We start from the raw sequence: 27,878 nt of genomic DNA on the forward strand, positions 1-27,878 counted from the left end.
GTTCCATGGGCAGATTCTCCAAGGCAACAAATTTATTTCCTTTGATAACGTAGTCTGGTGTAGAAAGATCGTTATCAGTAGGGATGATCTTTACTTTGATCTTGTTTTGATTACTGGATCAGAAAACTTACCCGGTATTCCATATGGAAGTTTGGTGATTATACCTGGCTTTTGATTTATCTCGTTCCCTTTCCCATTGTCTATCTTCTTCTTGGTAAAATTAACTGTCTGTCACACTTCTCCATTAATTTTTCGGGCATTGCTGCATTCATTTGGTTGGGGAGTTGTGTTGCTTGGTAATGTGGTTGGCACAGTTCGCATAGTCTTTTTAATTTCGCACTTTGCAGCCACATGACCTAGCCTTCCACAATTTTTGCATAAGAAATTCTCGTCTTCATATTGAATGTGTTGCTTGTGACTTCCAATATGGATAAAAGGGATAACGTGCTCCTCTAATGGCAATTCTCTACATAGTTTTGCATAACGACCTCTTAGGATAGAAGATGTACAAGTATCGACTTTTAATAGTCTGCCAATGGTATTACCAATTTTCTCTAGTATGATATCATTATAGAACTCGGTTAGCAATTGTGGTAGACGAACCCAAACAGATGTTAGTGAATTATCAGCTTCCGTTGCTAGAAAGTTTGGTTTCCACTGCCGAACTGATAGGAAGTGACCAAATATAAACCATAGACCATAATGTAGTACTTTAAACATAAGTTCCTCACAATTGAATTTAGTTATATAATAGTCCGCCCCTAGATCAATTAAAGGGAAGTTCTATGGGATTTTTCAAATTTCTTGTATTTTCCTTTTAAGGAGATGGTGTTGGATTCTTTTACCATGAAGTTTGATAATGATGGAAAATTTCCACGGTTGATAGATGTGCACTTGTTCTTCCAATGAGAGATGGATTTGGTGACCTTCAATAGAACTTGTATTTAAGGATAGGGGGCTTGATTCTTGTGATAGTATTGGAAAGCTACCAAATGAAGGAGTGTGTACATTAATTAGTGTGCCATGCTTGCCCGCTATTAATTTGTCTTTGAAACTTGGAGTAGATTTACAAGGATATATGTTAATGGATTTTGGAATTATATCTGATGGCTTGGGTGGAATTTGGTATAATTGGCTTGGATTTTTCATAGCTAAAGTAGTAGATTATAGCAAGTGTAGTAGACTTGTCTTGTTTAGTGAGAGGCGAGAGGAAATTTTCTTGCCTTAGTCCCAAGTTTGTTGGCGTGGGCTATAGGAAAAATCCAACCTTTCCTGCTCTATTGAGGTCTACCGTGCTTTCACACACTTTATGCTTCACAAGCTCATATAGGTGGGATTCGAGAATTACCCATCACATATAAAATAAGTACTTAATATAGTAATTTTACTATATCATCCATAATTATTACTATTATAAATGTTTGAAAATAATAAAGGTAAAATATGTATAAAATAAAAATTATTTATTGATTTTTCAAAATGAACCAGTAAAAGTGAAGAAACAAACTTGGACCGAGGAAGTAATAAATATTTTAGTAATTAAGTACATATAAGTTTTTAGCAAGGGATAGATTAATTTGATGTTTAAGTATTCAGAAATTACACCATACTACGACAATAATAGTAACTGTTACTGTATTTCTATTTAAAAGGTTAATTAACTGAAAAATAATTAAAGTTCATTGAATATTGGTGGGTTGCAAGAGATCCGGAGGAAACTTCCAGAAGCTCAAACCTGTCCTCGTGAGTCGTGATACTATATATTGGACCCTTTGTATCAGCTGGAGGTTGGAGCTGCCTTTTCCCCGCCACTGTTTATCGCCTGAAAAATAAGAGCCTTAGTTTAGGAGTCCGTCCAATTCACGTCCGTTTCCAGCAACCATGGGTGGAGGCAACGGTCAGAAAGCCAAGATGGCTCGCGAGCGGAACCTCGAGAAGATGAAAGCCCAAAAAGGTATTCTTTCTTTCTATCCTTTTGTTTCTGACACCAATTTCATAGTTTTATCTTTCATTCACATCCTGTTATTCTTGAATCATCTGATCCGTCTGTCAGTTAGCCCGATATTAGCCTTGGCTTTATCCGATTCGATCCCGTTGTTGTTATTCAATGTAGCTGAGAATGCCCTTATTGTTTTTCTGTATGCTGAGCTGTGATTTTGCGTTAAATCTTCAAGCTTTGGCATTTATTATTAACTCTCTAAACCGTTGGATCTACGCAGGAAGCCAACTTGAAAAGAACAAGCAGGCCATGAATATCCAGGTAAGACCTTTTACTTTCCACAATTTTCGTAAATTCCACCTATGTGATAATCATAAATGGTCTCAAGCTCAAATAAAGGAGGATTATGGTAGGATGAAAATCAGGGAAATAATAGTCTAACCACAATGAATAGACCTTAATAGAGCAGGACAGGTAGGATTTTTCATATGACGCGCACCAACTAATTTGGATTGACGCATAGTTAATTCTTGACTAGACATGATAAAGGTTAATTTGAAACGCTGGTCTATGTTGCTTACGTCAAATGGGCCTATTCCTTCAATTCGGTGATAAAATTGGTAGGTAATGCCTTTTCACTTAATGACCAACATTCTAAGCCCTGTCTTTCTAGGTAAAAAGTAGATGAAAAATAGAAAGCACGGATCCTTTGATATTGAGATTATCTCCATCACGTAGGCCATTAAAAGGATAGAATGATGAAGGCAAGAACCAAATCAGCACTTGGATGCCACCTATAATTCTTTGTTTTCTTTCATTATTTGTTTGGGTTAGTAGTGTCATGGTTTTGAACTCAAATTCCCGTTGTATGTGTTAAAAGTACTTCTCATTTCATAAACATCTTATTGACAATCCAACAACGATAACACTCAACAATGTGTTAAACTGTGTAATCTCCGTTAAATGTTGAAAGTTGGCTCATTGAGCATGTGTACTGTTTAGTTCACAGTTTTTACATAGATACTTGCTACGTGGTTCGCGCTCCTGTGTTGTACTAAAAATTCGAGGACGCAATTAGAGAATTTGCTTCTATTTTATTTGCTCATGAAGTGATAGTGGCTTCCCACCTTTTGATGTCTTATTTGGGTGTCTTTTGTCTTTCCCTTTTCTTTTTCCATCTTTAAGGCTATGTTCCATAACATTGGCATTTCTACATTTTTGCCAGAAAATGTTCTTAGGAGGATTTGGTGTTGTAATATCATTATGATTCCTTCAACATGAGATAGCTTAGGTAGAGTTTTCCGGTTGAGTTGTTACTATAATCCTTCAGAGTCTATGCTCATCAGTGTCTGGAATGATTCATACAATTTATAGACTCACCTTGTTCACTATATGTGGTTGTTCTTTTCAGCCTCTGAAAAATTCTTTAGTGTATTTGGATTTGGTTTGATTGCTGTTGTTTAATAATTCCTTTGATCCTTGACTAACTTGTCTATGCTGTTATGATTGATGGCAGTGCAAGGTATGTATGCAGACATTTATGTGCACAACGTCAGAGGTGAAGTGCAAGGAACATGCCGAGGCCAAACATCCAAAATCTGACCTATATACCTGTTTCCCTCATCTCAAAAAATAACCTTGGACGTCAAACGTTCTTATAGAAAATGTTGGTATTATCTCCTGTCACTAGTCGCAAAAGTGTCGACCCAAGCAAGATGTGAATTGTGTGTATCTGTGAACTTGTTTGTGAGACTGGCAAGTTGTGTTAGTGGATGGTTTTAATTCTGATTTGTGTAAATAATTGGGATATAGCTGACTAAGATGGTTTCTTATGCTAGGTATTAGTAGCAGGGAAATAATTGACTATAACCCGCACGTAAACAACTCATGGGCAATTTTTGAGCTGTCGCACTCTACTCCCTTAATTCTTCAATTAATTAATATTATATGGAGGATAATTCATGGTGAAACCTTTTAATGTTTGATTACTGATGATTTCTAAGGAGAGCCGGAGTGTAATGTAGTATACTTTAGAACATCAATTAATTTTGAATATTAATTGTACTTTCAGAGTATAGGTAGAAGTACAAAAGATTTCCTCTCGGTGAAAAACTAATTCTCTATTGGCATTAGATTTGGTTAAACGAGCAAACTTCAAAGCTAATTAAATATACCAAACTTCGACGCTGATTTGTTTTAATTTAATTCATGGGTATCTGTTAGTAATGGGTATTTGTTGGTCCTCCTGCTCAAAGATGGCTAATGGTTATTGCGCGACTTCCTAAATATTAAACATGATAGGTGAATTTGTTACCAAAATTTAATTTGTTGCAAGACTGCAAACATATTTGTTTCAAATTTGGTAATTGTGTCTAATTTTGATATAATACAGAACCAAAGTCACCAAATCGCATAAAACGAAACCAAGTTAAAAAAACGCAATACAGTATTGGTGTAACATCTTAAAACCGAATGTATTAAACCAACCAATGAACATTCCTACGCGGAAAGGGAAATTCTGACTACAAAATTCTGTATTTCCCCAAATTCGGTAGATGTTGATACTCAAGTTCAACTACGAGTTTCCACAAATGTTAACTTAACAAGGATACAAATGGTACATCACGCCATAGTTTTCTTTCTTCCCATTGACAGCAAGCAAGACAAGAAAGCTACTGTGTCCTCATCCTGCTAGTTTCTGCAGCCCTCACTTGCAAGAAATATGTATGGGCCTAAAAAAGCGCATAGAAAAAAGTTAGTAGGTTACGCAACCTGATGCTAATGGAAAGTTGAATATTAAAGAACTTGCACACACAGATACATGGGTACAATGCTCTAGTTGTGCAACAACAACAACAACAACCCAGTGTAATCCCACAAGTGGGGTCTGGGGAGAATAATATGTACGCAGACCTTACTTCTACCCGATGGGCAGAGAAGCTGTTTCCAGGAAACCCTCGGCTCAAAGAGGCAACAAGAGACACTATATTAGTACTATCAATAGACTCATAATAAAACAACATAAAATACCATTAAATCCATAACATAACATAAATACCATAAAAACAAAGTAACAGCAATATAAGAGATATAGGAAATACGAGAAAGATGTAAGGTATTAATACACAGCAGATAAAGCCCATCATCAGTAGTTGATCAATAGCATCTTAAGACTAACTCCTAACTGGCTAGTCTCACTCTAGTACGCTGTAAAAAAAGACATCACAATTTCCCTAACCTACAACCTTAATGCTCGATCTCCACAATTCCATGTTTAGGGCCATGTCCTCAGTAACCCTAAGTCGCGTCATATCCTGCCTGATCACCTCTCCCCAATACTTCTTAGGTCTCCCTCTACCTCTCTTCGTACCCACCACCGTCAGTCGTTCACACCTTCTCACTGGTGCATCAGTGTTCCTCCTCTGAATGTGCCCGAACCATCTGAGTCTTGCTTCCCGCATCTTGTCCTCCATGGGGGCCACACCCACCTTCTCTCGAATATCTTCATTTCTAATCTTATCCTTCCTTGTATGCCCGCACATCCACCTCAACATCCTCATCTCTGCAACTTTCATCCTCTGGATGTGTGAGATCTTCACCGGCCAACACTCGGTCCCATACAACATAGCAGGCCTAACCACTGCCCTATAAAATTTACCTTTCAGTAACAGTGGCACTTTCTTGTCACACAGGACTCCCGACGCTAACCTCCATTTCATCCACCCCACCCCTATACGGTGTGTGACATCCTCGTCGATGCTCTAGTTGTGCAAAGCAAACAAATACATATATAATGTTCATTGTTAAAAAACCGCGGGAGGGGAGAGAGAAGATTGATTCAAGCAAAAATACAGATGCCCTATCACAAAAAAGGAAAAAATGTAGCCAAGAACAGAAAGAAAGAGTGACATGCACTTCATAATCATCACCTTGCTACCCTCACTAATCTGTTTCTTGGATCTCATTTTACTCCTTACACTTTGGTATCAGTAACATATGTTTTGAAATGTCCTGAAAATTGTTCCTTTTATAGGTTTAAGATATTGTTCCCAGAAGCATTTCTTTAATAAGTTATAATTGGAAAATAAGAAGTTATAATTGGGGTCTTGTACTGGAAAAGGCTATAGAAGACAGAACCGAGGAAAAATAAAGATGAAACCCAGAATTTAGAACTCCAAAAGAGTGATTAAAAAGGATTACCATTGCTTCTTTTGCAGTAAGTCTAGACTGATGATCATAACGAAGAAGCTTGTCAAGAAAATCTATAGCCTGCAATTAAAGATCAAAATCATTCGTCAAATGGATAGTGAAGACTCATATAGCTGCTTAGGCGTAGCTGTCATCCCTGTCGTTGGTTTCATCTTATTAGACAAACTTACCATAGCTATATATATAGTTTAACTGGACAGATAGTTAAAGAAAAACGAAAGACTTTTGAAACTTATGGTCTAAAACAAGCCATAGAGAACTGTGTGGCTATAAACCATTTCATTAATGATAAAATAGGAAGTTTAAAGTTAAATTATTACGAAATATAGAAAGGTGACAATGTTTGGATAGACTGTCATAAAATTGGGACGGATTCTCTCTGTGTGTGTGTGTATCTATAGAGAGAGAGAGAGAGCAATACCTCTGGTGACACTAGATGCTGATTGTCTGCATTAATAAATTTGGACCATGGCTTCCTACTGTGTCTGCACGGGAAAAAGAGGATTGTATTCATCTTCAATAGCTAAGAATTTTGACTATAAATCAGAGGGGTCACAATTCTGATAAAGCTAGCTATTGAGATGAACTTAGCAACCCTATGTTGTCACAGCTCTTAGTTGTTTAGTAATTACTTTAGCCTAGTTTTATTTCATTGATAAAAGTGCTAACAACAGGTGAAGGAAAGCAAGAAGCATACCTCCCAACCATAGCCTCTAGCTGAGGATCAAGCTCTAATCGATACTTGTGCAAATATGCATTCAACTCATCTGTCCCAAGTACCTATAACAATAATAATCCACCAACCCCATGTCAAGCAGCTAAAATTAATTTTATAGTTTTATATAACATTTTTGTTTAGTTACAAGTAACTATTGTATTGGTTTTTTCCACTTGATCAACCTCCCCTCATTCAAAGAACAAAATCAAGGCATATAAACTCATTGGTCAGTTACTAGGCATTACCTTTGCAATTTTGACGAGCTGATCCTGATTATCATGACCATAAAAGAAAGGTTCCTTGCGAAAGATCTGCAAAAAAGAGAATAATAGGCATACGTTAGCCACGAAAGAAAAAGGAGGAAAAAGAAAAATGATTCAAACAAGCAAATACAATCTTCTAACAACTCCTTTCAGATGTTTACAGCTTCCCAGGCCCCACAACTGGTAGCCTAAAATTATAAACCAACTGATGGCTTATATTATGAATCATAAAATCTCTCACCATTCCTGCAAACATGCAGCCAAGGCTCCACATGTCCAAAGAATAGTCATAGTCTTGCAAGTCAACTAGAAGTTCAGGGCCCTTGAAGTATCTGAAACACAAGAAAAGAAGACTTCAGACTTGTTGCAATAGCCTTGAAATCATAGACCAAACAAGGACACAGGCACACCAGCAACCAGAAATCCAACTTTTCCAACTTCCATGCAAGTTTACGAACCAGAGTCAAGAGACTTCAAGTGCAAATACTCGACTTACAGTATGAAACCAATTTGCCATAGATGCTGAGTTAGTGTGACCTGAAACGATTCCTAACATTCTCCTACCACCCCCTTCATTATTTTCGTATTATTTTATTGTGTATGGTGCAGGAGCAGCTTTTGTTCCTTTGTAAAGGCTGATAGAGACTGGCCAAAATGGGTACAGTACAAAAGTTACTTCTTGCCTCAACAAAAACGGATGCAGCCTAATTCTGCTAGTATAACCTAAGTATAACAACCCGGCCGGTCGTTTCGAGCTTTTGCATTTCGTTCGCCAGTTCTCGGAAATGGCTAGCCCCGTGTGATGTATTATGACTTATGCAAATCGTCGGTTTTGATTTTCAGGGTAATCGGAATGAATTTGGAAGAACAGTTTGAAGCTTAAAATTTGAAAGGTTTGACCAAGTTTTGACTTGTTAGTATATGATCTCGGATTTGAATTTTTATGATTTGGTTAGCTCCGTTAGGTGATTTGGAACTTAGGAGCGTGATCGGAATCTATTTTGGAGGTCCGTGGAAGGTTTAGACTTGAATTGGCGAAATTGAAATTTTGGCGTTTTCCGGTTGATAAGTGAGATTTTGATATAGGGGTCGGAATGGAATTCTGGAAGTTGGAGTACGTCCGTTGTGTCATTTGTGACGTGTGTGCAAAATTTCAGGTCATTCGAACAAGGTTTGATAGACTTTTTAATCGAAAGCAGAATTTGGAAGTTTTGGAATTCTTAGGCTTGAATCCAATGCAAATTTGGTGATTTAATGTTGTTTTGAGCAATCCGAAGGTTGGAGCAAGTTTGAATGATGTTATGGGATATGTGCATGTTTGGTTGAGGTCCCGAGGGCCTCGGGTGTGTTTCGGGTAGTTAACGGATCAATTTTTGGACTTTAGACTTGGAAGATTTTCTAGTATTTTGTTGCAGAGAAATCCTTCTTCGCGTTCGCGAGAGGTTCTCGCGTTCGCGAAGGGTTAATGAAAGGGGCAGTCAAGTTGTTCTTCGCGTTCGCGATGTAGGTCCCACGTTCGCGAAGGAGTGATTTGGTCAGTGAAGTTTTGAGCTTCGCGAATGCGAGGGTGATGTCGTGTTCGCGATGAAGAATACCTGGGTAGTCGGTTTATATTTTTAAAATCGAGGGTTCGGTCCATAATTTTGAAATTTCATTAGAGAGCTCGGGAGAAGGTGAACTTTAAGGAGATTTTCAGTGGAGCTATTGGGGTAAGTATTCTTCACTCATATTTGGTGTAATTCCATGATTTAGTCTTGAATTTCATTATGTAATTTGAGAAATTAGAGTAGGAATTGGGGGGAAATGGAAGAAAGGTTTGAGAATTCTTTTGGGGATTTGAATGGGCGATAGAGATCGGATTTTAACGAATTAAATATGGATAGACTCGCGATAGGATGAGGATTCTACTGATGTGATTTTTATCGGATTCCGAGACATGGGCCCGGGAGCCGGATTTGAGCAATTTCGGGATTTTTGATGTAAATTAGATATTTTCGAGTGGGCTTTGTTCCCTTAGCATATTTTGATGATATGAATCTGATTTTAGCTAGATTTGGAGCATTCGGAGGCCGAGTCGAGAGGCAAAGGCATCGTGGGGCTAGAGTCTGGACCGGATTGAGGTAAGTAATGATTGTAAATGTCTGTCCTGAAGATATGAAACCCCAGACTTCACATCGTTGTGCTACTTTGAGGTGACGCACACGCTAGATGACGAGCGTGGGGTCGTGCACCGTTGGGGATTATGACTTGGTCCATCCCGTACGACTATTAAGTCGCGTATTTGATTGAAAACTATTTGATACTATTGTGTTTTGGAAAGTATTACTATGTTTTGGGTTGAATGTCATATTTGGGCCTCGTGCCAACTGTTTGGACCCTTAGGGGCTTTTTACTGCTATTCCTTACTGCTTTGACTTAATATTTGTACTCAGTCATGCTGTGTTTTACTGATTTCATAACTCAGCCTTACTCAATTTTGATACTATAAATTATATTTCGGGTGAACGCTCTATTTTACTGTTAGCTCGATTGGCTTAAGAGGTTTCTAACTAAGTGAGACCGAAGGCCTGTATTGTGAGGATATTATGGGATCGGGCTGTGCGCCGGAGCAGTGTGGTACTGATTTATGATTATGAGGCCGAGGGCCGGATTTGTTACGCCACGAGGTGGCTTGATATGAGGTCGAGAGCCTGTTTGATTATGCCACGAGATGGCTTGATATTGTGCTTGGGCCGTAAGAGGCCCCTCCCGGAGTCTTTACACCCCCCGTGAGCGCGGGTACCCTGAGTGAGTGATATATTGATTATGCCACGAGATGGTTTGTTATTGCGCTTGGGCCGTAAGGGGCCCCTCCCGGAGTCTGTACACTCCCAATGAGCGCAGATACCCAGTGTGAGTGATGTGATGTAGCCCGAAGGGCTGTTGTTGATTCATATTGTTGCCCGAGGGGCGGTTCTTAATTCATGTTATGCCCGAGGGGCTGATTACGAGTGATTGTGAGGTAGCCCGAGGGGCTGGTCCTGTTGATATTATGCCCGAGGGGCTGTTTATGTTTTCTATCAATTACACTCACTGCTTTATCACTCGTTTGAAATTATTGAAAGTTGTTTTAAAAGGTTTTTACTGAAACTGAGCTAGATTTACGAAGTAAATGATTTGTGTACTGCTTCGGACGTGGTTTACGTGTTTTCTTACTGCTCAACTTTCATTTACTTTTATTACTTACTGAGTTGGCGTACTCACATTACTTCCTGCGCCTTGTGTGCAGATTTAGGTGTTTCTGAACTCGGTAGCGGGTGTTGATTGCTCAATGGTAGAGTCACCGGAGTTAGCAAGGTAGTTTGCCCGACGTTCGCAGCACTGGTTTACCCCCTCTTGTCTTCCTTAGACTGTATTTAGTACATTTTTAAACTCTTCGTTGTATTCAGACCTTAGTAGATGCTCGTGACTTGTGACACCCCGATGTCGGGCTTGTATATTTATTCCGCACTGTTCATTGGTCTTACATTATGAGATATCTGACTAATTCAAAGTTTAAAAAAAATGATTTATATTGATTAAATGGTTAATTTGGGAGTTATGTCGGCGGGCCTAGTTTCACGATAGGCGCCATCACGACCGGGTTGTTTTAGGGTCGTGACAAGTTGGTATCAGAGCCTAGGTTACATAGGTCTCACGAGTCATGAGCAGGTTTAGTAGAGTCTCACAGATCGGTGCGGAGACGTCTGTACTTATCCTCGAGAGGCTGCGGAACCTTTAGGAAAAACTCCACATTTTTGAATTCTTATCGTGCGTCCTTGATTTAGCTTGAAATGTAACTCTTTGAATTTCTTCCACGCGTTCGTATGTGCGCATGAGCGCTCAGTATCAGATATGTATCGATGGCTTGTGATTCCCTGATCGAAGGGCGAGACGTGATCTCTGTGTGTTGATGTTGGGCCAGTCTGGAGGACTTGAGGTCGGGTTTTGCCTATAGCTTGAGCACTGAGGTATTGATGTGTGAGCACGTGCTTTTGGATTGGTATGTCTGATAGTGTCCCGATTGGGAGTGATGACTGGATTGCTATGTGATGAGTATGATGTGACTGCGAGATGGGTTCATATGATTTGAATGAGATGAGAAGGGTCTGCTTGGGGTAGTAAGAACTATTCGGTGCTTGATTTCCATCGTGAGTTGACGTATGGCCCGAGTTGTGGGCGTGTTGAAGGATCTTTTCATGTTGCCTAGTTGGGAAGTGAAATAGATTTCACGTTGTGAGATGAGTTCAGACTCAGGAAGATTAAGTGACTGCGTAATGTTTATGACGGTGGAAGGGTATAAAGAGATGTTAGTTTGAGGCGAAGTAGGTGGGTTACCTCCTACGGAGTGTTCTGAAGTTGTGTGGTCCTTTATGTTGTTGTTGGAAGATCTCCTTTACCAGTAAAATATATGTGTTGCAATTTAAATTTGGGTCACTTAAGAGAGTGGGCTTGACTGTTACGAGGGTGAACGCGAGATTTGCAGAGGATTTGAAGTACTAGATGGTCTGTGTTTCACGAGCTTATGAAGGATTGAGTTTAATTCACTATGGTATTATGGCAGTAATAGAGTATATGCATTATGGGTTATTGTGTGTTTTGATCTATGGCTTTGAGCCAAGTGGGGGAGTCTGCTATTGATTAGTTGATTGCACGGTTATGTGCTATGTTGGTTCCAGTTTGAGGCGTACTGGTGAATCAGTTATGGCTTACGGAGGTTGAGACCGAGGATGGCTCGAGTAAAGGAAATTTCAATAAAGGTTATGTTATGCTTTATGGGTATATAAGAATCACAGAATGACTTGAGTTGTTATGAGTAAAGGGTGTACAGTGCATAAAACAGGAAGTTGCTTGTTGTATTAAGGTGAGATTACGTTCTGCGGTGTCGGAGTGCTAATGGAGCACGGGTCATCTGGTCCATCTGATCGGTCTAATTGCGGTTTGAGTAGAAAGGATGACTCTCGAGAATGGTTCTAGTGGGTTCAAGATTTTACATGTAATAATTGGAGATTTTCAGGTTGTATGTTGGCTAGAAACTGAGGTTTGCATTGGAAGGTGTCAAGACTTGTGGCATTTCTATTCCAATTATGGGATTCTATATATCAGTATCAGGAAGGTAAAGGTAACAACTTTGGATTCGCAGAAAGTCCCTTCATGGTAGGTATTTTGCATATGGTACTTTTGGAAATATTTAAGAGAGTATTCAGCGGCTTATGAGCCTTAGACGGTGTGGTTTTATGCTTGGGTCTCGTGTGGTGAGTCTAGGTTGAGGAATTGTGGTGTTATAGCAAAAAAGAAGTATCAAGTTGAAGGTAAATTAGAAGGAATTTGGATAGATGGGATAGCTTGATAGTAGGCCGGATCAGCATGTTAAGGATATGATTAATCCTTTGGATGTTTACGAGGTAATGAGTTTCTACAGGTGTTTCGCGGCAATGCTCTTGGGTTTTAGTGGCCTGCGTAACTTGGCTGAGTTAGAAGGATTCAATCCTGACAGTTTAGTTTGGTGCAAATGGAATTCAGAGAGTTCTTGATGGTTTCTACCACGGTTAGAGATGCGTATTTTCTACGAGCGTGAGGAGCATGGGATGTGTAGTGATTTTTCTTCTAGATAGGATCAATGGAAAGTTCTTGGCTAGTTCAGTATATAGTTGCTTGTGGCTCGGAATGGATATGAAGTTCTCATGTTTACCGTAGGATGGTATGGTATATGCGGTATGTTGTGTAGGAGTGAAATTTGCATGTGTAAGGTCACGGTTCAAATTTGAAAGGAAGGTCACAAATTCTTAGGCGGCTCGGGCAGCTTCAGATAATTAGGGAAATGATATTACTAATTGGTGTGGCTTGATGGGGGTATACGTTTCAGAAAAGGGCATTGCGATTAAGTTGATGATACTTCATTAGTATTGCAGCACTCTCTCGTTGGATCGACTGCTAATATTCGAGTTTGCTTGGTGGCACAGAAGAATTATAGGAGTACCTCTCGTGGGATGATTGGGTATTAGAGGTGTCGTATATTCGGACGGTGGAGTTGAGATCGGATATGGTGATTCGCGTGCTGTATGGATTTGGAGACTGGGAGTTCTCATGAACAGGTTAGGTCGTGGTTGTGGACCGCGTATATCGATCTTGCGTGGTAACTATTGGGGGTTTGGAGACCCGAGTGGATCCTTGTTGCTTAGTATGCTAGATTTTGGTGTGGTATTGGGTATGGACCGGTTGTTTTCCGTGTTGTGCTATTCTGGACTGTTACGCTAAGACGGCGGCGTTGGCTATGCCCAGGATGCCACGGATTGAGTGGCGAGGTTTGACGGATTATGCTTTCAATAAGGAGGTTTCATTTTCGAAGACCCAAGGGATGGCTGGGAAGGGTTGTTTTCTTATTTGGCCTTCGTGATGGATGTTAGTGCAGAGACTCCTACCATTGTTTTAGTTCCTGTGATGAGGGATTTTCCGAATGTGTCCTGCTGCCGGCATGTCACCGGGCAGGGTTGTTGATTTTGGTATTAGTTTGGTGTCGGGCACCGTATCGTATGGCACCGGCGGAGTTAAAGGAATTGAAGGAGCAGCTTCAGGAACTCCTTGATAAGGGGTTCATTGGCAAGCCAATATGGATGTGTGTTCTACATCGAGTCGGCTTGGTTGACTCTGTGTTGCATTGTTGAGGGATGTGTTGATTCAATTGTTATTGAGCTTATTAGTGATCTGGGGAGATCTATGAGTTACCTTTCCGTGTAGCGAGGCGTTGGGATTTGTTGGTTAGAGGCACTTGTGGTGCGGTTTTATTGGGGTCTCTCAGAGGAATTCGAGCGGGAGGAGTATTGAGTATTGCTTGGTGGATGGCGTATCGGTTGTGTCCTTTCAGGGTTGTGTAATGTTATGTCAATTGCTTCGCAGTGGCTATGATGATTTGCTTTGGTTCTAGACAGCGAATTGCTCGTGGTTGTCGATTTTGAGCATAGTGACTTGAGGTGTTTCATGTGGACAAGTGTTTGGATAGGGTCGCGCATTGCAGCGAAGTTATGTGGAGGTATGACCATTCGGATTGGATTCGTGTGCTCTGTTTCTACGATGTGTGACCGGTTCCCAGCATTTTGTTGCGGTGGTACTGGTGAGCCTGCGGTACAGCTCTTTCATTTGAGTCATTTTCATGATTTGAGTATGTTCGGATTGTCGCTTATTGGTGCGCGGATTGCACGAGTTGTGGGTTTAGTTTGTATTGATGTGTCATGTCACTAGAGTAGTTGTGTTGGATTAGATGAGATCGTTGGGATCTATAATGAATACAAACGGATTCGATTTCAGCATGTTGGAAGGTTAATATCGAGGTTCGGCTCAGAAATTTGCTATGGTCCTTGCCAAAGGAGAAATGGCTTCATGAATGGTTGATCTTAGGAATGGCTATGACTTTCTACGTGTTTCATTCATCAGTTGCAGTATACAGAAGTGTTGGAATGAGGCTTTATTTGATAAAAGGCTTATTATCGAAATTCGGATGTTTTGAGCAACTGTTGTGATTAGAAGTTATCGCTACAAGTGTTTGAGTTATGTAGTATGTCATGTAATTGCACCTGGGGTCGCAGGTATGGGTTATTATAGCTGGTTCGGGCTTATCCAGAGTATGGATGTGAGATCCTAATCTTGTAGATGGTTTCAGAAGTGGAAATGTGGTTCTAAGGTTTATGGGCTAGGTTGGATTGTGAAATTTCAGTTGCCTTGCGTTATCGGACCTATATGAGATAGGGTGACGTGGGATCACCCGGGTATGTGCATGGTAAAGTTTCACAGCGATTTGATGATTTTGTTGTTCCGGGCACGTTCGAGGACGAGCGTATGTTTAAGTGGGGGAGGACGTAACGACCCGACCGGTCGTTTTGAGCTTTTGCACTTCGTTCGCCAGTTCTCGGGCATGGCTAGCCCCGTGTGATGTATTATGACATATGCAAATCGTCGGTTTTGATTTTCAAGGTAATCAGAATATATTTGGAAGAACAATTCTCAGTTTGAAGCTTAAAATTTGAAAGGTTTGACCAAGTTTTTGACTTATTAGTATATGATCTCAGATTTGAATTTTTATGATTTGGTTAGCTCTGTTAGGTGATTTGAAACTTAGCAGCATGATCGAAATGTATTTTGGAGGTCCGTGGAAGATTAGACTTGAATTGGCAAAATTGGAATTTTGGCGTTTTCCGGTTGATAAGTGAGATTTTGATATAGGGGTCGGAATGGAATTCCGAAAGTTGGAATAGGTCCGTTGTGTCATTTGTGACGTGTGTGCAAAATTTCAAGTCATTCAGACGAGGTTTGATAGACTTTTTGATCGAAAGCGGAATTTGGAAGTTTTTGGAATTCTTAGGCTTAAATCCGATGCAAATTTTGTGTTTTAATGTTGTTTTGAGCATTCCGAAGGTTGGAGCAAGTTTGAGTGATGTTATGGGACATGTTGGCATATTTGGTTGATGTCCCGAGGGCCTCGGATGTGTTTCGGGTGGTTAACGGATCAATTTTTGGACTTTGGACTTGGCAGATTTTCTGGTATTTTGTTGTAGAGAAATCCTTCTTCGCGTTCGCGAAGGGTTAATGAGAGGGGCAGTCAAGTTGTTCTTCGTGTTCGCGATGTAGGTCCCTCGTTCGCGAAGGTGTATGAGTTTAAGGCAACGCGTTCGCGATTGGTGTTCCGCGTTCGCGTAGGGTCGAGCCGTGTGGTCATCGCGTTCGCGTGTGGGCCCTCGCGTTTGCGAAGGAGCGAATTTGGTCAATGAAGCTTTGAGCTTCGCGAACGCGAGGGTGATGTCGTGTTCACGATGAAGAATACCTGGGCAGTCAGTTCATATTTTTAAAATCGAGGGTTCGGTCCATAATTTCGAAATTTCATTAGAGAGCTCTGGAGAAGGTGAACTTTAAGGAGATTCTCAGTGGAGCTATTGGGGTAAGTATTCTTCACTCATATTTGGTTTAATTCCATGATTTAGTCTTGAATTTCATTATTTAATTTGAGAAATTAGAGTGGGAATTGGGAAAAAATGGAAGAAAGGTTTGAGAATTCTTTTGGGGATTTGAATGGGCGATAGAGGTCGGATTTTAATGAATTAAATATGGGTAGACTCGTGAGAGGAAGAGGATTCTATTGATGTGATTTTTATCGGATTCCGAGACGTGGGCCCGGGAGCCGGATTTGAGCAATTTCGGGATTTTTGATGTAAATTAGATATTTTCGAGTGGGCTTTGTTCCCTTAGCATATTTTGATGATTTGAATCTGATTTTAGCTAGATTTGGAGCATTCGAAGGCTGAGTCGAGAGGCAAAGGCATCGCGGGCTAGAGTCTGGACCGGATTGAGGTAAGTAATGATTGTAAATGTCTGTCCTGAGGGTATGAAACCCCAGACTTCACATCGTTGTGCTACTTTGAGGTGACGCACACGCTAAATGACGAGCGTGGGGTCGTGCACCATTGGGGATTATGACTTGGTCCATCCCGTACGACTATTAAGTCGCGTATTTGATTGAAAACTATTTGATACTATTGTGTTTTGGAAAGTATTACTATGTTTTGGGTTGAATGTCAAATTTGGGCCTCGTGCCAACTGTTTGGACCCTTAGCGGCTTTTTACTACTATTCGTTACTGTTTTGACTTAATATTTGTACTCAATCATGATTAGTTTTACTGATTTCATAACGCAGCCTTACTCAATTTGATACTATAAATGATATTTTGGGCTGAACGCCATGTTTTACTGTTAGCCCGAGTGGCTTGAGAGGTTTCTGACTGAGTGAGACCGAAGGCCTGTGTTGTGAAGATATTATGGGATCGGGCTGTGCGCCGCAGCAGTGGTACTAATTTATGATTATGAGGCCGAGGGCCGGATTTGTTACGCCACGAGGTGGCTTGATATGAGGCCGAGAGCCTGTTTGATTATGTCACGAGATGGCTTGATATTGTGCTTGGGCCGTAAGAGGCCCCTCCCGGAGTCTGTACACCCCCAGTGAGCGCGAGTACCCTGAGTGAGTTATATATTGATTATGCCACGAGATGGCTTGTTATTGCGCTTGGGCCATAAGGGGCCCCTCCCGGAGTCTGTACACCCCCAATGAGCGCGGGTACCCAGTGTGAGTGATGTGATGTAGCCCGAGGGGCTGTTGTTGATTCATATTATTGCCCGAGGGGCGGTTCTTGATTCATGTTATGCCCGAGGGGCTGATTACGAGTGATTGTGAGGTAGCCCGAGGGGCTGGTCCTGTTGATATTATGCCCGAGGGGCGATTTATGATACATGTTTTGCCCGAGGGGTTGTTTATGTTTTCTATCAATTACACTCACTGCTTTATCACTCGTTTGAAATTATTGAAAGTTGTTTTAAAAGGTTTTTACTGAAACTGAGCTTGATTTACGAAGTAAATGATTTGTGTACTGCTTTGGAAATAACCTACATTTGTTGTAGTGTTATGACTTGGTTTACGTGTTTTCTTACTGCTCAGCGTTCATTTACTTTTATTACTTACTGAGTTGGCGTACTCACATTACTCCCTGCACCTTGTGTGCAGATTTAGGTATTTCTGAACCCGGTAGCGGGTGTTGATTGCTCAGTGGCAGAGTCACCGGAGTTAGCAAGGTAGCTGTCCGACGTTCGCAACACTGCTTTTCCCCCTCTTGTCTTCCTTAGATTGTATTTAGTACATTTTTAGACTCTTCGTTGTATTCAGACCTTAGTAGATGCTCGTGACTTGTGACACTCCGATGTCGGGCTTGTATATTTATTCTGCACTGTTCATTGGTCTTACATTATGGGATATCTGACTAATTCAAGGTTTAAAAAAATGATTTATATTGATTAAATGGTTAATTTGGGAGTTGTGTCGGTTGGCCTAGTTTCACGATAGGCGCCATCACGACCGGGTCGGTTTTAGGGTCGTGACACTAAGTGACTGAGATTCCTTTAAAAGAGTCTTCACATAGTTTTTGACAAGGAACTAGAAAATAATATCAAGTCCAAAAGTAAAAGTTAGGTATACAACACTTTGACACAGTGTGGACCTGAAATACCATTCCTTCTAACTTAAAAAGGGATATGGTAAAATCACTTGCTTTCTGACTAAAAACTCATGGCTTGTCCAGAGAACAATTTGAAAGTACATAATGGATCTGCAAATAGCGAAGCTATATATAGTAAACTGTTGCTGGCAAAGCAACTATACCAGGTCCACCCATACTGTCAGCAGATCTCTTACCTTGAAGCAACACGGACATTATATTCTTTCCCTGGATGGTAAAATTCAGCAAGACCCCAATCTATCAAGCGAAGCTTCCGCAGTTCATGGTCTATCATAACATTATGGGGCTTGACATCTCTATGCATTATTCCCTGTGAATGACAATAATCTAGTGCCTGCAGGTTGATAAGAAGTTTAGTTCCCCACCACCTCCATAATTGGTAAGTATGTCTAGCAATGTACATAAAGAATAGGTCCCAAACAGTCAATTAATAAGCTGTATTTGAAATTCGTCTACACTAGCATGCAGGATAAGGTGTACTAAAACAAGTTTTCAATCTTAGTCATTTCCACTAACCCAAGATTATGAGACTCTTTCGACAGACTTCCAATTATCTGAATATATAGGTGTCGGTTGAATCCAAATTAGTGCACTTTAATGGCACCAACACTTTGGATTCCAAAATTTTCACTTGAGATAAGCCTAAGATTTAGGAGTTATGAATTGAATTTGAACTCAGATTTGATCGAAAGTATATGAGGATGCACCCACTCAATATCTGGAAAGTGCTTCCGAATTCAGAAGGAGTGTGCATAAGAAAATTGGGGGACTCCCAAAATCCTCATACTCGTAAAAACCTTGAAAAAGAAGCTGCAGTAGGGAAGTATTGGGGCAGATGAACTTTTGGACGTATAAAAAGTTAAGACATACATACAACTCTATTTTAAGTTCTGAGAGAAGAAAGTATAGAAAAGAAAGACAAGACAACTCAGAGCATATGTACTTGTAAAGTCACTGTGACTGCCATCCACTGGATTTATCTCTTACCTTGAGAAGCTCATATATGTAGTACCGTATGTCATAATCCGTTAGCGTTGGGTACAAAACTTTGAAATCAGTGCTGTTCACGTACTCAAAAATCAAGCTTGGAGTTTTTGAATGCTGATCTCTGACAATATCAAGGAGTTTGACAATGTTTGGTCCACCACAGAGGTTTTGCAATATCTTTATTTCTCTTTTGATCTATACACAAACACCACTAATGTCAATTTAAAAGCATGCACATTCATTTTTGTTTTTCTCCAAGCAAGCAATTCCAGACTAAACTACTAATTGAAAATTTAAGAGAAAGGAGAGGAGTCAAAAAATATATATGAACAGAGGATATATAGTACTACCAGACTGACAGAGAAACACAATCAAGAGATAACCTATTTGATGCAGTAAATATTGTTGACACGGGCTAACTTTTCCACACACTATATATGTCAGGAAGTAACCAATTTAGACATTCTCTATTTGTATGAACAGAACGGACCATTTCTTCCAGAGTTTCAGAAAAGAGACGTGACTTATTTCTCTGTAGACACCCATCCACAAATGAGCAAATAATTGAGAGTAGACCTTTTTTATATAAGAATAATTGAGTGTAAACATTTTGATGAGTTGAATACAGATTTTTCTGTTAAGGCTGTCAATGTTGATGATTCTCTATAGATTAAGTCAGGCAAAAACAAGTATTGCAGTATATAAGAGCTCTTCTAGCAAAACTCTAATTTTTTTTTCCTTTTGAAGCAGAAAACGAAAAAAAATATTAAACCAAAAAAAAAAATGTGTGGCCACCACGTCCATGCAGTACGTGTTACCTAAGTTCAAAAATAAATGCCATACCTTTTTCTTCTTAACAGGTTTCAGGATCTTGATTATGCACTTCTCATTGCTGTTAACATTTATACCTTCAAAAACTTCACTGTATTTTCCTCTCCCAACTTTCCGAACAACCTCATAGTCATCCTGATCGCTGGAACAATAAATATGACAGACGCTGATGAGGATAATACAATCTAGCTGGTGCATTAAAGTTGAGTAATCAAATGTGAAACCAAATCTCGTGAAAGATGATCAATCATTGACCCAAGGGCCCAGGCAGTCTAGAGCCAAAATTAAAAATTTATATGCTCTCACTTAAGCAAGACAAGGTCATAGCCATTTCTCATCAAACAAAATGCTCTCAGATTACAAATGTAGCAGAACATACAGTAACAACAAAAACAAACTAATTGAGGTCAGCTAAATGAAATTGTTATAGTTAAGCGCTCCAATTGAGGCCTTCCATTCCAATACTCAATAATTATCTTTTAACACAACTTCAGATTTCTAAGTCTCACTCTTGTTCCTAGACTTACACAAACATACCTAATCACACTACTAATCTTTAATCTCAGCAAATTGGTAATTCTGTATTTAAATTTTTCCTTCAATTGTTTCATGTGAAAGCTAATAAAGAAGTAAAAATTACATAGAAAGACTCGAAGTGCAACAAGGCATATAAGATAGAGCATTTATCTCAGCTCAACAAGTCTCGGCAGAAATTTTGCATTAACCCAGTTGATATTTTCTAATGTGCAACATGAAAAGCTTTCAATAGGTTTTTCTGTTCGAGATAGCAAAAATTTAACAAAATAACATAGATACTGAACACCTAATTCCCTTTCAGATTAGACATAACGGAAAAAATGAGATTCGGGTATGCCTCGAGGGGAATATTATATATATATTATATTTTTGCCCACTTCTCAAACAGACAATTAGGTGTTCAGTATGTCTAATCTGAAAGAGAATTAGGTGTTCAGTATCTATGTTATTTTGTTAAATTTTTGCCCACTTCTCAAACAGACAAAAAAAAAAAAAAATCTTGGATGCTGGAAGTGGATGTTATTACGAAACTTCACAATCTAAAAATTAGCAAACAGCTTATAGTATCAATAAGTACACAAACCCAAATAAAAAAAGGAACAAAATCAGAGGCAATTAGGGTTAGGTAAGGAAAAATTTTACCCCCATTGAACAGTAAGGGATTCGTAATCCCAATATTCCCTAGGGCGAAGCACATTGATATCGGTGTATACTCGAGCTTTAGACATGGCTTTATCCGAAATCAGAGACTGAGAATTGTTGAGTGAGGTGTCGGATTTCGGAACGGGCCGTAGTGCCGGGCAACGAAGAAAGCGCAGGCTAGAGGAGGAATTGGGGCCAGCTTCTGTACGACGCCACCGCCAGTAACACTACTACTTTACTGGCACAACGCACTCAACATTTTAAGAAAAGCAATAGATTGAATTGAATAAGCCCTTTTGCTGTGTTCTGTATGTATGGGGACCCTTCACTCCCTACAGAAATATCTTGCTAATTTATATGGTCGGTGCCAAGTGGCTATTGTTCTATTCTAGTGTGTTAGACCCCGATGCCCAAATAATTTGACAGAATACCAATCTCATAAAATTGTTATTTATGTTTTGTCTTTATTTTTATCTATTATAATATTTTTAGTTACGTGAACTATCTATATAGCATGGCCATATAAATTATTATTAAAAAACTTTCTCATCTCAAAAATAAATTATTCTTATCCTTTTATATATCTCTATATTGAAGTTATTTAATAAAATATTTCTCATTTTTTATAAAAAATTTCTTAAAAATATATAGATATTTAATTATTTTAAATTCAATTTAAAAAAGAGTAACTAATTATTAACCAACCTAAATAAGTTTATAGTAAACTACTACATGTCTTTCTCCTCATACGTGAAGTAAAAAACTTCCAACTGTAGCTACAACAAACTTTATTTCGAGATAACCATTTATATCACATTCGTTATTGGTGAAATTGAGCATAGTTGCATTGGAACCATTGAAAGTTGATACAGACAATGTAAAATTGTAAGAGTTCAGTCCTTCACTTAGCTTGCTGAAGAGATATTATTCCCAAATGCATCTTTAGGAAGAACCATAATGGAAGCTTTCGTCCCTGCAACAAACTCACTCTCTCCATTTCATGACACCACACTTGCAGATAGATAGATGTTACCTTCATATACATAGCATATATAATTAATTAAGGAACATATGATAAGATAATAAAAATCTACTGACTTTAACTTTAAATTTACAGTGTGTGGCTGCAACATATTTGCCATTAACTTCATTAGACCAATATTCATGTGAAGCATATCAAATTAATCCAACAAACAAAAACTGCTCAACTGAATGCTTATATACTCCAATAACAACAACAATAACTAAGCCCTGGTCCCAAATAATTTGGATTACGCTATATAAATCTTCACTAATCATGTTACTCATATAAACTTATCGCAGACTAATATTATACAACATAAAAATAAAATAAAAAGTACCTGACATGCAAAGCTCTTCTATAGTCAACAATGATCTATTTATATATAATTACTGTCAGAAGTAGACGAAACCCCAGAAATATAAGAGTTGTTTCCACTGCAGTCATTAGTGCCCTTATCTTTGCAATGGGCTCCTACTTTGTAAGTGTGAATCGAATTGCACCTTAGTGATTTTTCTGTATATGACTATTCAATCTAAGATTGGTCAGAAAAAAACACAAGTTTTGTTGCTTAATTTACATTTTACAGTCATGGTTACGGGTTTCACAACACCTTCACACATTAAACCAAGTAGTAGTGGGTGCTGTATTAGGATTCCATTTTTTCATTGCTGCCTCTGATTATGGAATGGCGTAGTCATGAAGAAATTTATAGCCCACTTTTGGGTTCGAATTGTGTACGGACGATCAAACTAAGATAGAACATAGAATATATATAGTTATATAGTAATTGATAATAGTTAAACTATACAGAAAGAACTTCTCTACCTATCATTATTTTGCATATCACATCATATCTGTTGCTCTCATACGAATTAAATTTGGAAGATGGTAAAGGAGAAGTTGGTTTGCCAAGGATGAAACTGAACCGATTAGCAAGAGCGGGAGAATATTAAACGATTTACAGGAGAAGTTGGTTTCTTATGATGTGCCATGTAAAATCAGTTTTTTTTTAAATTTAAAAAATTCTGAAATTTTGAATTCTGAAAAAAGGAGTCCTTTACATTTTTTAAATAAATTTGAAACTCCAACAAAGTTGGAGAATTGTCCAAAATAATTACATGTGTCAATTTTTTGTTATGCTACTTGTCATCATAACATTTCTTTGCCTCTCCTATTATATATAAATAGATTTTTCAATTAATATAAATGATATATTCCTACTATTTAGAAGCAGGAGTTGGGGCTCTTCGTCGTCCTGCTTCGAGGTTATTTTCGAAATTTATCATCCTGCTTTAGGGTTATTTTTGGTAATTTGCATCTGAGTATTGTGGGTGTACATCCCTTTTGATCAACACGTGTGTGTCGGCTGCGTTCTTCAGTCTACTCATCTATGTCTTCTCTCTGTCTCTCTTTTAGATTCACCCTGGCTTAGGGATCTTTGTTCCCCTTTGTTTTCTCCCTTTAGGTTTGAAATTGAAATGACATATTGTGGGCTATTGAATTTTTTCCTGGGTTCTCCTTTTTTTTTGTATTCGAAAGTTCTTTGATGGAATGGAGCTCCTTCATCTAGACTTCATATTCCTTCTGCTATACTTCCATTTTAATGGTTTCAAAGCAAGACTAGAGAAGATGACCGTTGATAATACGATATTTGCCGCGACATCAGACTCTAGAAGGTACAGAAATTTCTGCTGTTGTAGAATTATTTATGCCTTCGGTTCATTTCTTAACTTAATTCTAAAACGCATGTTGTCTTTTTAATATTTGGTGTCAAATTTTTTCGTCTGTCCAAATTGCCTCACAGTACAATCTCTGACAGGTCGTAACTTTTTGGAGATTTGAGAGGGTTGCACTAGGGTGTTCTTTGGGGATTTTGCCCTCTTCTCCTTTGTCCTCCATCTTAGTTGATCTTTACGGTTAAAAAAATAAATTTACTGAAAGTTATTGTAGACAAATTTCACACATGCATATATTTATTGACTACATTATTCAATTCCTTAGCAGTCGAACACAATGAGAATTGAGAAAGGCTCTGCGACCAAAATTTCAAGACATCGGTAATGCACTTATGTTTTGTTAAGTATTTTTGTTACCTTTCAACTTACTGTCTAGTAGCTACCCAGAGAAGAACCTGAGATCAAAAGAAAAAAACTATCAACAACCCAACTACTACACTATATAAATATTATAGTTACTTTTTATTAGTCGATTTTTATATTCGCATAAGGGATCCATCATTCATTCGCCCTGTTTCACGCATTATCTTCAGATGCCTTGTTAGATGGTAGGATATACTTTGTCATTCAAGTTGGCGATAGAACAAGTAAGTAGCTTCTGAATGTGTTTAATCTTTTCATTGTGCTACATGCTTGTTCAATAGCGAGCGAATGCAATTGAACATCAACAACTCACTCCAGTATCTTTTCCATTGAGTGCAGGTGCAACTATTGCCATATGATGTTAGAAGCATGATATAAGCAACTCATCAAGGTAATAATTTCTAATAAAATGTTTAAGTTGATTTTTCCGGTCAAGAATCCTATGACCATATATCGATAGGATAGTCTGATTCATGTTATGAGTTTACTTCTTTTTATTCTAGAATCACCACGTCAATGTTGTCTGATATACATTGAAGTCATAATTCATATGCTCCCTACGATGTTGTAAGAAAACAATGTAGATAAACTACTACTATTTCTATCTGATGGATATTTCTGTACCTAAGTTAGACTTCAATAGTTTTTGTTTTCTTGAGCGACACTCTGTTAGTATGGTTCTTGACATTATTTTTTCATCTAATGTGACACTAAATAAGAGCCTTTTTTCCCTGCATGTCAAGTAATTTGGGATCATACTCATGCTTATAATGATACTGCCTTTTAGTCACATTGTAAGTAAATGTTGAAAACAATTATTAAATTACCTGTTCTGCATAGGTATTAGGTTTTTTGTTCAGACTAGCCTGATATTGAATCTTAATATCCATCAAAGATGTATTATTTTAAATACCAAGGGTTCAGTTTGAAGGGAATGAAGAAGAACGGATATTCATGAGATAAAGTGTTCCAGGAACTTAATATAATATGGTATTCAATGAATTTATTTTAGAGAGTTTTTGCAACATTTTGATGAGGATTTTCTTTCGTTCAATTGAGCATGTGAAAAATTGAATGCAGGAAATAAACCTTCATATTGTGCGGGGAGTTGTGTTGAAAGTTAAAACTTCCTTCTACTCAATCTACACCTGCAGTCTAAGTTGCCTCCTTTAATCATCTTCCCACCCTACCTTTTAAGAAAAAAAAGGGATAATAATCATATCCTTGACTTTTAATAACTCATAATACATTTAAGAATAGAAACAACTCTCTATGTAAAGGAGAACAAAATTTAATTTCTTGAATTGTATCTGGATATAGGGATGAAAAGATCATGCTTCATCCACTTTTCTCTTCCATAAGATTTTAGAAAGCTAGACTATATGCTTTTTCATAGAATAAAAAGTTGAAGTGTTGTACATGTTGAAATTCACAATACATTACCAAATAAAATTGCTTGTAAATCAATCCCTGCTCCATTATCTATAAAATTGGTAATAGTCATACTATGTACAGACTATTAAAAGGCCAAGCATGCCTGAAACATGTCACCTTATGATACTTTTGGTGATGGAAGATGTACCATTATTATTTCAATGGTAACCTTAGTGTAACTCTTCTTCTTTGACTGGACGAAGCAAAAATCCTGCATGACAAAGAAAAATATCCTAATGTGCTACTTTTAGAAGTATTGCATTTTTTACTTTGTTTAGTAAAAACATCACCCTAAGAATAGAGGATAATACAAGTTCACTATTTTCTTAAGCTCAAATTACAATGATACACGACATGTTTGTAAGTTATAACACCTAACTCATATACCGTGGGAAGCTGAACCAGTTAATATGTGAAGCTCACGTATTCTTACTTAATTCGTTTATGTTTCATTAATTGTGGTCTATTGTTGCTTAATTTAGTTTTTACAGGCTAAAGCAGTAGGACCACCTACTGTTTCTTAACAATTTGTATTTTAGGACTGTTACTCAGTTATGCCTTTATGAATATGTTAGTGCTCTTAAATTCTACGAATGATTGTTGTGAACTTGAGTTGGAAATCCTTTATTAGCTAAATTTTAGGAATACTTAAATAGTCATCAGCTACCTTACAGGAAATAGCCTTCGGTTCTAGATTTTCTAATGTACCTGATGAATGATTAGATATTTCATTTCCTACTCTATATGACGCAATAAGACAGGGGAAAAAGGTGAACCTACTAGATGAATTTATTATCTCTCATGGTTATTGCTTTTACTTTGCATTCACTCATTTGTATGGAGGCCATATTTCCTTGGGATTTGGAGGAAACTAATAACTACTTCCCACTACAGAAATTTTACTTGAAACCAAGTTCCTAAACTCAAGCCTCTTTTGGTCTTTGGCTAAACACTTTTACTAACTAAAAGATATTTTCTTTTATTTTCTGCCTCTTCCTAAAAGAATTCAATATAATGATCAATGTTATCAGTATTTACCTTTTTGCTTGATGAAAGAGGTACATGTCGGTATCCTCAGTATAGTAATGATCATATTCCCACTCTTCTTCAATGATTGGATTTGGTCATATTTTCTTAGATGCACTTTCGAAATATAGTCAGATGTTGACATCCTTTTTTTCTTCTGAGATAAAGATGCCGACTTCTATACTTAAAGTTTATATTACTATTAACGTCAGAATTGATTCTTGTTCACAGAGATACCGTCCAATATTTTTTGATTTTATCCTAATTGTAGTGCTTCATCTTGCCTTCAAATTCAACCTGATTAATGCGATCAAGTCACATTGATCAAGTCAACTGCCTTGTGATATTTTAGATGTCCTACTTTGAACAAATAGAGAAATGATGTATCATGGCAAAAATTTCATGACATCACCCTGCTTGTAATTTTGGGACTTAATGGCAACTCAAATGCATGGACAATGCTTCATATAATATCCTATTTTGGTTATCTTGCTGCAGTATCTTGATGACATGTCACACATTAGAGATGCAGTTAGGATGGCTGATGTAAGCATTACTTTTTATATTTAACCATTGCAATGCTTTGGCCAGAACCTAATATTTTTGCTGAGATGTCTCTGCTTTCAAATATGACTGACATCCACCTGGACGCTTGAAGATTTTAAGGTTGCAATTGCACAAGATATTAGCTCTTCACCAATATCAGATACCAACTTAAAGGTCTAATATGGCTAAGGAACTGTATACTCTGTTTACATCGAACTTTTATTAGAACTGAATTTTAAGCGAAACTAAAAAATGCACTTTCACTATATAAATTTGTATATATTTGTCTTCCTATTGTGTTTGGTGAGGTGCTGAGTACCAGTCTCTTGAACCATATCCAGATATAGGGATGAAAAAGTCACGTTTCTTCCACTTTGATTGGCCATAAGATTTTAGAAAACTAGACTATATGCTTCTTCTTTGAACAAAAGGCTGAAGTGTTGTTGGAAATCACAATACGCTGTCAAATAAAATTACTTGTAAATAAATCCCTGCTCCATTATCTATAAAATTGGTGGCAGCCATACTATGTACAGAATATCAAAGGTCCAAG

At 38.1% G+C, this 27,878-nt stretch overlaps 2 protein-coding genes and 1 long non-coding RNA gene across 3 annotated transcripts; 2 read left to right on the forward strand and 1 right to left on the reverse strand.

Moving 5' to 3' along the window:
• Nucleotides 1-1,674: 1,674 nt before the first annotated feature.
• On the forward strand, nt 1,675-3,724 carry LOC104244027 (uncharacterized protein At2g23090-like). The gene is made up of 3 exons (XM_009799327.2): nt 1,675-1,954; nt 2,220-2,260; nt 3,456-3,724. The coding sequence occupies exons 1-3, from the start codon at nt 1,882-1,884 to the stop codon at nt 3,573-3,575; spliced, it is 234 nt and encodes a 77-aa protein (XP_009797629.1). The 5' UTR covers nt 1,675-1,881; the 3' UTR covers nt 3,576-3,724.
• Nucleotides 3,725-4,388: 664 nt separating this feature from the next.
• Nucleotides 4,389-21,555, reverse strand: LOC104244028 (casein kinase II subunit alpha-2). The gene is made up of 10 exons (XM_009799328.2): nt 21,197-21,555; nt 20,030-20,159; nt 19,187-19,381; nt 18,376-18,533; nt 7,371-7,461; nt 7,112-7,177; nt 6,846-6,928; nt 6,570-6,633; nt 6,140-6,208; nt 4,389-4,671 (listed from the first exon to the last, which is right to left on the reverse strand). Exons 1-10 carry the CDS (start codon nt 21,280-21,282, stop codon nt 4,612-4,614), a joined length of 1,002 nt encoding a protein of 333 aa, XP_009797630.1. The 5' UTR covers nt 21,283-21,555; the 3' UTR covers nt 4,389-4,611.
• Nucleotides 21,556-23,588: 2,033 nt separating this feature from the next.
• LOC104244029 (uncharacterized) lies at nt 23,589-27,616 on the forward strand. The gene is made up of 5 exons (XR_715348.2): nt 23,589-23,896; nt 24,040-24,277; nt 24,490-24,543; nt 24,659-24,710; nt 27,278-27,616. It is a non-coding gene; the product is annotated as an uncharacterized lncRNA (long non-coding RNA).
• Nucleotides 27,617-27,878: the final 262 nt, after the last annotated feature.

Source organism: Nicotiana sylvestris, chromosome 2 (assembly GCF_000393655.2).
Source record: "Nicotiana sylvestris chromosome 2, ASM39365v2, whole genome shotgun sequence".
Lineage (NCBI taxonomy): Eukaryota > Viridiplantae > Streptophyta > Magnoliopsida > Solanales > Solanaceae > Nicotiana > Nicotiana sylvestris.

What these genes read in the sequence shown, in the direction of transcription:
- LOC104244027 (XM_009799327.2), top strand. Translation starts at nt 1,882, where the DNA reads ATGGGTGGAGGCAACGGTCAGAAAGCCAAGATGGCTCGCGAGCGGAAC. An exon ending in GAAGATGAAAGCCCAAAAAG is followed by an intron (nt 1,955 to 2,219) that starts GTATTCTTTCTT and finishes GGATCTACGCAG; the next exon opens with GAAGCCAACTTGAAAAGAAC. An exon ending in AGCAGGCCATGAATATCCAG is followed by an intron (nt 2,261 to 3,455) that starts GTAAGACCTTTT and finishes GATTGATGGCAG; the next exon opens with TGCAAGGTATGTATGCAGAC.
- LOC104244028 (XM_009799328.2), bottom strand. Translation starts at nt 21,282, where the DNA reads ATGTCTAAAGCTCGAGTATACACCGATATCAATGTGCTTCGCCCTAGG. An exon ending in AGCTCGTCAAAATTGCAAAG is followed by an intron (nt 6,929 to 7,111) that starts GTAATGCCTAGT and finishes TTATTGTTATAG; the next exon opens with GTACTTGGGACAGATGAGTT. An exon ending in AGCATCTAGTGTCACCAGAG is followed by an intron (nt 6,209 to 6,569) that starts GTATTGCTCTCT and finishes CTTTAATTGCAG; the next exon opens with GCTATAGATTTTCTTGACAA.